A 9,916-nucleotide genomic window follows, 5' to 3' on the forward strand; every position below is an offset into this window, starting at 1 on the left:
TCTGTGCCAATCACAACAGGCTTGGCCAGCTGACCAATCAGAGCAGAGTAGGCTTATGGAAGGGAGGGGTTTGCTCCGAACTTGCTTGGATGAATCGTTTAGAAATCATTGACAAATGACTCTAATATTAAATGTATATTCTGAGAAAATTACAATGTTTTCTGACCTTAGATCCATTTAAACCTGTTGTAGGGAACTCCGACACAATATTAGGACACTTTAAAATACCATATGACCTGCTCTTTAAACCGATAACTGAATAACTAGATTACAGTGGTGATAGTCCATTCTCCAAAAAGTACCTTTAAAAACTGGTAAGACATAGTTTATAGTTTCGTTTCGCATGTTAGTTTAAGCGGCTCGCCCCTTCATATACTCCGACAGAAAGGCTGCATGTGCCGCTGACAGAGACAGGCTACTCACGCTGTTTAATGTGTTTGAGATGTGCTGTCTTCCTGAATGCATAACTTACATTTTGCAGGTATATTCTCCATCTGTAAATGTTAGAAAGTCATGGAAATATTTCCATTTTGCTGTCAGGAGTGCATGAGCCTTCTGCTTTGGGATTCTCCGCTAAACTTCAGTGAACGAGCGCCGCCACGTGCATGCGCGCCAAACAGACAGAGCTCAATAGAGAATGGGAATGTGTCGTCACAGCGGCAATGCATTCTGGGAATTTAGGTCACGGGAGCTACAGCGGAGACTGGATAATATAGTGAATGTAGACGTTTGATATTATTTAATGTTTATATTATTCTACTTAAGATCGCGTTGGAGTGGTTAAGGCTCACTTTACATCATTTGCCATAGCCCTTTGCACGGCCGGTGTGAAAAATGCCTGAAAAAAGCATTAAGAGAGCTGAAAAAGCAGAGGTATTTCCTGCAGACATAGCCCTTATCAATGTCTGCATGAAATACCTGTTTTTGATTAACGCTGTTGATACAGTAAGCGTTAATCATTCCAACGCTATCTTAAGTTGAATCATATAAACATAAAATAATATAAAATGTCTAATAAATTCACTACGGAACTCGGATGAAAGTTAAACTGTAACTCGATATGGTAAACAACTCAAATAAGACATGGCTTAATAATTGATCTGTGTAGATTTATTATATACAGTGATTTGCATTAAACTGTAAGCCCTCACACTACAAATAGAAGAAAATCATATATAGAAACGTTATCTTGCGGCAGCTCGTTGATACCCAGCCACTTGTTTGTACGGATTAAGTTTCATTCATTTATTTGATCGCTTGCATCTTTGTTTGGCATCTCTAATAGTAAGGAATCTTCAACTTGGTTCATTTAAGTCAAGGTATTTATTTGCATAGCATCCACAATAAAAAAAATTTTATTTAAAGAGATTTACATATTAGTCCGTTTTATTCTAAGTATGTAAGATGGTTTTCAAAAAAATATTAATAGTAAACGGTCGGCTTTTCTGTGGTGATTTGCGTGTGTTTACAATGTGTGCTCCTGAGCGTGACCCAAAACATGGCGGAATCCAACGCGGCATGACATAGATTCCCATTCTCTATAGGAGCGCAATAATTCTGACTAAAATATACATTTCGCTGAAATATTTGTAGTTGGACAATAAATGTGACATGTAGAATTTTAAACCTACAAGTCTATTTTTATGATAGCACTGACTGTAAAGTGACTGTAATGGGGTAATCAAAATAGCCTAACACAACTCTGTGCTTTTGTTCTCATTTATTTTAATTTTTAGTTTAGTGAATTTAACTTCCACTTTAAAAGCCTTATTTTTGTTTTTAGATTGCAGTAAGTGAAATATATATATATTAAATACTGATTTTTTTTATCCAAATACAAAAACGAAAATACCAAGATATATACCATATATCGCAAATCGGCCAAAAAATACAGAGATATAAATTTTTGCCCATATCGCCCAGCCCTAAGCATGAGCAATAGGAATAGCCATACTTGCCTAATTAAATTAAGTTCACTCTCTGACTTTATATAACAGGTTGCTAAACAGGTCTTTAGTAATTCATTGAGAAATCTGAAAGTGCTGTTTTCACAACTGTTTGTTTTCTACATTTGTGAAATGGACTTCTCTTCTGAGAAATATCATAAAGGGTGATCATACCGAAGCACCATTTCACAGAGCCGTTTATTCTGTCCAACAGTCTGCAGACTGGGAATTCAGGGTAGGCCACACTAAATAGCTCGGCACATCTGGCAACCTCATCAGTAATTCTAAGAACTCATAAACTGACCAGAGATCAGTCAACACTGGGAGAAATTCCTTGAAATAACACCCACTAGCACCAAGCATGCAATCAATTAGGAAAACACACAGAAACTGTTTGGTGCCGATGGAACTTCCTCTCTGAAGTTCAGCGGCTACTCTAGGGGATAGCCAAAGACAATGGCGCAGGTTTAGTGATTTCATAACAAAAGAATGAAAGTTTAAAAAAAGCAGTTCAAAAATAGGTATGTAAACTGGCTTTCAGGCAGCATGATTTGCTAATGAGAACATTTGGACGGGAGGATTAGATATGCAGGTGTGAAACAGTTTAAAGTGTGTTTGCACGCTCTTACCTAAGGTGCAAGTCCTCCGAATATTTCAGGCAGGCGTAGATGAATTCTTTGAGTTGTGAGTATACTTTAGGCACAAATTCAGAAAATGGCAGCTTCTTTGGAAAAGGCATCTGTTTAGAAAAATTATACGCGTAAATAAGTAAATAAATACATTAAAGCACAGGGCAAGTGTTCTGGACGGTTTAAAATCAGAAATCTGTGAATTTTGTATTTTTGTTAAAACTATTCATTAAATGCTTGTGTGAGCTGTAAAGTTGTCTAAATCATTCTTTTGGTGTGGTACTAGTCTAGTTGGACACTTCTGGTTCTGGGGTGTATTTTAACAGATGCTTTGCCATGTGTACTTCCATTGTAAGTGTTTTAAATGTAATCAAAATTTTTGCTCAAAATGAAAAATGTTGACAATCTGTAACAAATGCTGTTGATAGCGCACACTGGGAGATTTCCTTTATAAAGAAAACAAGAAGGCAGCCTAATTGCATGAAAAAGAACAGCTGCAAGTATCACCAAGAAAGGTAGCATTCTTTGATTACTATAACAGTATTGGGCAGTAGTTCTTGGTGACGTCAATGGGAGAATTCAAATGTATGGTTAAGTTCAAGTATTTCAGGGGATGCGCATGTTAGTAATCAACTTCTTGGACAGCAGGAGGATATTTGTGTCTTTGTGGAGACTGGAGGGTGTGTAACTGAGGGAATCTGTAAGAAAATCTGTGGGATAAAAGCTTTCTTATGTGCCTCATGTTCACCTTGTCGAGCTCTGGATCCTGGAAGGGGAATTGGCCTTCTATTCGTTGGTACTCTTCAGGGGATGCCACGGGAATGGGGCTGTAGTTGTCCTGATCCAAGATTTGCCTAAATCAACAGAACACGTGTGAGGAGGGAAAAGACCTGACTTCACAGATCAACTGATCATAAACCTGAGGGCAAGAGCAGGATAATAAAGAAGACTAAATAATCTAAAAACCATTTACTGGACTCATGAGCCGTGTGTCTGTGTTTGTGTAACTCATCATAGCAAACACACATAACACATTTCCTTGAATGCCTGTTCCCACAGTAATGACATTCTGGCCATTCAAAGACTCCAAAGCATCATTCTTTTATAGAGTGAGTCAAGTGTCTCTGACAGGGAAGGAAAAGCATCTCCAGCAAGGTTACAACAACTTTTCCATGTCATCTGCTCTTAAGATTCAACCAAACAAATCGTAACTATCTCCCTCCAAAGAGCTTTAACCTTTTTTTCAACAACAAATTGACATTTTTTGACATTAAATGCTCTTTAAAGGGATCCCAGCACAAAAAAGAAGAAAATATTTGTCCTTCAAGCAATATGATTTAGTCATATGGGGGTAATTTGATCAGTGATTTTAGATGGTTTGGTCTGACAAAATTTCCCTTTCCTTCAACTGTCCTGCAATACACAACCTCTGCAAATATAAATCTCTGAGCACTACAGGTATCAGATTGAGTCAATTTCCTTAAATGGTAGTTTGATATAGGGCATTAAAAGTGGATATTTCATTTAAAAAATGGATGTGTGGTTACCAAGTATTGAAATAAAGAACAGAACAAATGACTTCCAGTAAAACGCAATCTGATTTACGTTGAACGCGCCTTACATTTGGACATAACCGTATTAGTGTAATTCCTTCAGTATGGATTTCTCAAGGCCAGGGTCATAAGGTGATTACCAAGTCATCATTTTCCTAACTCAAATGAGAAACTGAGGGATAGAGATGCAGAAAACAGAGAGACAGAAAAGGGAGAGAGAAGGCAGAAAGCACCTGAAGGACTGGTTCCACTTTTTCAGCAGGATCTCCCCATATTGATCCCTCATCTCTAGCAACATATCAAACAACTGGTTTACTGGAAAACCATAACCCTACAGTGAGAGAGAGGAAAAGAGAGGGGGTGGATAATTCCCATTTCAGTTGAAAAAAGACAGCAAATTAATGCAACTCTCAGCAGAAAACAGGATGAAATGGTTTTTATACATTTACACTTGATATTATGATTAATTCTTTGGAAATAAAACAAACACCATATTAACCCTTTTCATAATGTCTATTCAATGCTTTATTTGCCGGTCACATACTGTTTTTAAATTATATTCACTTTTCTCTGAAAATATTGCAGTATGTGATTATTTATATCTATGTCGAGTAATCAACATATGTAATTTGAAAAATCCTATCCAATGACACCCCAAGTACTAAAATGTTATAATCGGGTACTACTACACTCACCTGCAGTGTGTCTGCAAACAGCACTATAAGATTCTTCAGATCTAAAATCAGGTCTGGATCAGTGCAATAAGACTATGGAGACATGAGAGTAAGAGTGATGGATTACAGCAGAAGCAGAGGAAGGACAGCACAGGGATTTAGAATACCTGGTATAAACACAAGAAAAGACAGCTTATATGCAACATTAACTGTACTAAGGTTTCCAGTTGAGTATCTGACAACAGAGCTGTTCCTTTTGTAGTCCTAAAACCCACAAGAGGATTATGGTTCACTCTGAAATGTAAGAATTTTGTTTTTAGAATAGTGTTTTCAATTTATTAGTAAAATAAGGTCTGCAGTTTGCTAATTATATAAGGACAACAAACACCACAAAGATGTGCGTTTACTTACTCGGACAGCTGTTGCAGTCCTTTTGCAGGAACTTGCAACTTAAATTTTTAAATCAGACAACCGTCTCAAACTTCACATGTGAGGTACATCCGTTTGTAATTTACACTATTGTTCAAAAATTTGGGGTCGGTCAATTATTTTTTTTTTTAAATAATTATGGTAGCATTTTTTCATTAAGGTTCATTATTTAACATTAGTTAACTACTTTAGTTAACATGAACTAAGCATGAACAATACTTCTACAGCATTTATTAATCTTACAGTAGTCAATGTTAATTTCAACATTTACTAATACATTATTAAAACAGCTATTTTGAATTGTAATAATGTTTTACAAAATTACTGTTTTTACTGTATTGTTGATCAAATAAATGAAGCCTTGGGAAGAATAAGAGATTTCTTACAGAAACATTTTTTAAAAATCTTACGGACCACCAACTTTTGAATGGTAGTGTATGTTGTAAATATAACATAAAATAACAAAATGTGAAAATATCTTCAAGTAAAGGTAACCAGACACCTTATTGTACTAGAAAACCTCTATCCTAAAAATCCATCAGAAAATCCAGAGGGAAGCCATTAGCCGTCCAGGCTGGCCATAAAAATAATGTCTGCTTGAACAGCTCTACTGCTTGTCTTGTTCAGTGTGTTAGGTGTGTAGTGTGCAAACATACTGAATGCGTACGCAAGGCTGCAATGGTCTTTGAAAGGGCCAGCTCCCACAATTCTTCCACGTAAGCCCTGTTAACCAGGCCCTGTGTGGTGTGCAAGATGTGGTCCTCCACTACAAAAAAACTACAGGACGCATATAGGGAAATACAGGAACAACTTAAAGAATGTTGGAAAGTGTATGAAAGACAAACAGTTAGTACATTATAACATCATAGGAAAGCATTAAACTACATCAATAATATCCCAAATGGGCACAATGAGGCTTTCCAGCACACAAAGGCATCAGAGTCATCAAACATCCCAGCAACATTTTAGAGAAATCCCAGCCATCCCACTGTGTGAGTGCCCTAAGCCTTTTTTGTGCCACTTAAGATGTTTGTAAAAGCCTCCTTAATAGACACTAGCCTTCCCGATATTCCCATTCAGACACTCAGAATAACACCAATCTGCCACTCCACATCCCCAGAACCATAAATTCTAAAGCTAAGAGTGTTTTTCAGCAGCACTACTGGGATGGAGAATCAGGAAGGGCCAGAGGAAGGGGATCATTTGGCTAAAGGGAGGGTCGAACGCTGAGCCAAAAAAGTTAAAAGTTTTAATTCTCTTCTATATTAAAAATGAACATTGTAAGCATGTATAGTTGATTTTCAGTTAATTTGGCCATTCAAAACAAAATGTGCACTGCACTCACCCGACAATTTGATTGAAGTAGTGCCTGTACCCCTCTAACGTTTCATGCTGGAGACCACAGGAAAGAGAAAGAAGATGTTATGAACATCAGTTAACTGAGCAGTCCAATATTACAGCTCTTTTTTAAGGTTTTTATTACTCATGGAATAAACTAGATTACCTTAAAACATTTTAAAATTTGTATCAGAATTATGAAAGAATGTTACTTCTATTACCTCAATAATAAGTCATATTACTGACCAAATAACAACATACCTGTACATTGACATTCTGCAAATGTCTTCAACACGTTAGCATACACTACAGGTCAAAAGTTTAGGACTGTAAAATTGTTTAATATTTTTGAAAGAAATCAGTCAATAATACAGTTTAAAACAGTAATATTGTGAAATTTTATTACAACCTGAAATAACTTTTTTCTATTTTAATTCATAGTAAAATGTAATTTCTTATTATTTTCAATGTAGAAAACAGTCGTGCCGCTTAATATACTAGCGGAAACAATTTGAAATAGAAGACTTCTGTAACATTGTAAATTATCTTTACTGTCACTTTTGATCATTTTATTAATTCCTTGCTGAATACAAGTATGATTCTGTAGTATGAAAAAATGCTACTAACCTCAAACTTTTAAATGGTACTGTATACATTAAGTATTTTGTAATGACATTAAGTGCACAGATATTAAAAAACAGAAACTAGAATGAAATTGTGGAAAATATGTACAACTCAGCTCTGCTAGAAGGAAAACTTAAGTGTTCAACAACTGAGCTATACGTTAACTATAACGATGTTTCCACATCCTTTTTCAATCGTTGTTCAAGCCAATGAAAACTATATATGAACACCACCACACTAAAAGTCCACATATGAATTTTCAAGTTCCTGGTAAGCATCCATCTCAGATAAGCATAAACTTGTACATTATGTAATGATAATGGCTTACCTCATAGTTCCTGATAGTTTATGTGAGGTGATGTTAGTGATTGGGGGTGGTGCAGTGAATATGATTGAAGGGTGTAAAACAGACAGTCAGACAAAGCATGTGCTCAGGCAGTGTGAGGGCGTACCATGTTAGAGTGAGGCTGCAGCACAAGTCGGGCCTGTTTCCGCCGCTGCTTCCTGTAGTAGTTCTCAAATGTGTCCCGGGCACCCTGGGTAAAGCAGATACACATTCTAAACACCTGAGTGGGAATAAGGCTATTTACTAAAAGGCGTGACTCATTTTGAGTGAACAGCTCTGTGACCACTGTGTACCAGTCATTTAAGACTTGTAATTACACCAAAATATAAAAATTAAAAATTAAAATCTTAAGATGACTGGAGGTCATAAGAGGGGAGATGATGACTGAGAGAAGCAGTTAACACAGGAAAACAAATTCTCATGCTAAACTTCAAATAAGAGCATATCAGGTACTTTCTCTCCTAATCTCATAGTACGATTCAGAATACAGCACAGCAGAGGCTTGCAGTCTAAAAACAAAGGCCCTCATTCACCACTTAAAGACTTGATCCTTTTTCCAGAGTCCCAGAGTGCAGTTCCTGTCCACCTCACACAGAGTGTTATCAAAGTCTACAAGGGCATGACACCAAAACATACACACACACACCCCTCAGAACAGAGCGCAGAAACAAAGCAGTAATGCACAGAGTGACAGAGATAAAGACAGAAAACAGCGTCAGCATGGTAGAACTTATCACTACTTCCGGTCAAGGGCCTCTCTGAATTTATCTAGCCAGAGCGGGTGACTGTACCTCTTAAACAAAGATAGTAAAACAGGACAAGACTTGACCACACAGAACCAGTTTATAAATAACAAAAGTGAGATACAAGCTCTGTTTCAGATCTAGTGAGCCTTTTGCTGGTCCGCAGCCTATATAGGTAGTTGCAACACTGTGTGACACTAAAATATAGCCGAATTTACGTTTTTTTTGTAATTATATGCCATTTCATAACACCAGAGACATCGTCATTGAGTATTACAGTGAATTTTCAGCAACCACAGCTGCCAGTTTTTACTAAACATTTTATGGAATATTTTTACTTACTTTATAATATCATATTTTTAATTAGATGTAACTATTTTTAAAATACTTTTAAATGTATTTAAATATTTTTATAGCCACTGAACAAAATGAGTATTCATAATAGAAAACTTTAACTTTGTCTGCCATCTTGAATGACTTTTTGCATTAATTAAATCCTAATGCAGCATACATGAAATGAATTATAATGCATCTGTCAAAGCTTTGCATCAGCTTTCATATCGGTGAGCTTAAGATGACTAAACTGCTGTATATGAAGGAAGCTCACTAGGTTTTTGAATAGAGCTGTAGTCTTTTGCAACATTGTCATTTCTGATGCTTCGATGTACAGCGAATTACAGCATACTTATTATGCCAGAGTCCTCACTAAGGGCACAATAGTAATACGGAGTCTCTCAAGCATTTAAATTAGTAATCATTTGGTTACCAAACCCAAATAGTTAACCAAGACCACCCAAATGTAATGATGTGTGGGGAGGAATAAGGTTTGAGAAATAAGAATTGAAAGAGAAAAAAAGCGGACACAGAATTGGAAAAGCATTATATACATTTTGAATGACTTCAGAACAACCTTAAACCGTTAATATCAGCAGGGATTGAACAGATATTCTGCTTTGACCACAGAGGCCTTCACAGCACAATGAAAGGCTGAAGGTGAAACAATTCAGTGAGGAACATAAGAAAATATAAGAAAGAAAGTAACTTGCTCAACACAAAATGCTGCATTTTCCTCTCACAAAAAGTGCTGGGAAATCTGATTCATTTTAGCCAGTTGGTTCATTCATCAACTTATAAAAAAATGGATTGAATGATTCATAACCACTCTACTTTGAAGCTGCAACTTGTCAAAATGCATGTTGCTCATAATTTAAAGTAGCTTCCCCAAGACCAAACAGTCCAAAGTGGGGCAAAATGACTCCTGCACAATATGGAGGTGTATTACCTCAGAATCCGTAAAAAGAAATTCTGGAGAAGGAAAAAAGGATGTTCAAGAAGAATGCCATGTTATGTGCGAAGGGAATTTAATGGAGTGTGTCCATCCTGTTGGCTATACAAGCTCTTCTGCGGTTACTAAGACTGAGAAGAGCAGGTCTACCAACTGCAGTCTAAACCCAGTTAATCGTGTCCAAACGCTCCATCTCTTATAGATGTTCCCATACTCAGCGACCCTAACCATACTATGATGTCCTGTCAGGCAGGCGCGACGAGACAAAAACATTAAAACCCATTATAGACGAGGCATTTGTTGCATCCAGTGGAGACATAATTACTGATTATAATGACTTATACTGTCT

General features: G+C 36.7%; 1 protein-coding gene across 4 annotated transcripts in view; it reads right to left on the bottom strand.

The window, feature by feature from the left end:
- The window catches only part of LOC107668338 (exocyst complex component 6B-like), a 99,948-nt gene that overhangs the window by 48,899 nt on the left and 41,133 nt on the right, over positions 1 to 9,916 (bottom strand). For all 4 annotated transcript variants that reach the window (XM_016460191.1, XM_016460197.1, XM_016460183.1 and 1 more), the window contains 7 exons: positions 7,646 to 7,729; positions 6,577 to 6,623; positions 5,888 to 6,008; positions 4,824 to 4,895; positions 4,362 to 4,459; positions 3,324 to 3,429; positions 2,576 to 2,685 (listed from right to left, as the gene is read on the bottom strand). In XM_016460191.1, coding sequence (XP_016315677.1) covers positions 2,576 to 2,685; positions 3,324 to 3,429; positions 4,362 to 4,459; positions 4,824 to 4,895; positions 5,888 to 6,008; positions 6,577 to 6,623; positions 7,646 to 7,729 — 638 coding nt within the window. The remainder of the gene's footprint in view (positions 1 to 2,575; positions 2,686 to 3,323; positions 3,430 to 4,361; positions 4,460 to 4,823; positions 4,896 to 5,887; positions 6,009 to 6,576; positions 6,624 to 7,645; positions 7,730 to 9,916) is intronic.

Source organism: Sinocyclocheilus anshuiensis, unplaced genomic scaffold, assembly GCF_001515605.1.
Source record: "Sinocyclocheilus anshuiensis isolate Anshui unplaced genomic scaffold, SAMN03320099.WGS_v1.1 scaffold337, whole genome shotgun sequence".
NCBI classification, from domain to species: Eukaryota; Metazoa; Chordata; class Actinopteri; order Cypriniformes; family Cyprinidae; genus Sinocyclocheilus; species Sinocyclocheilus anshuiensis.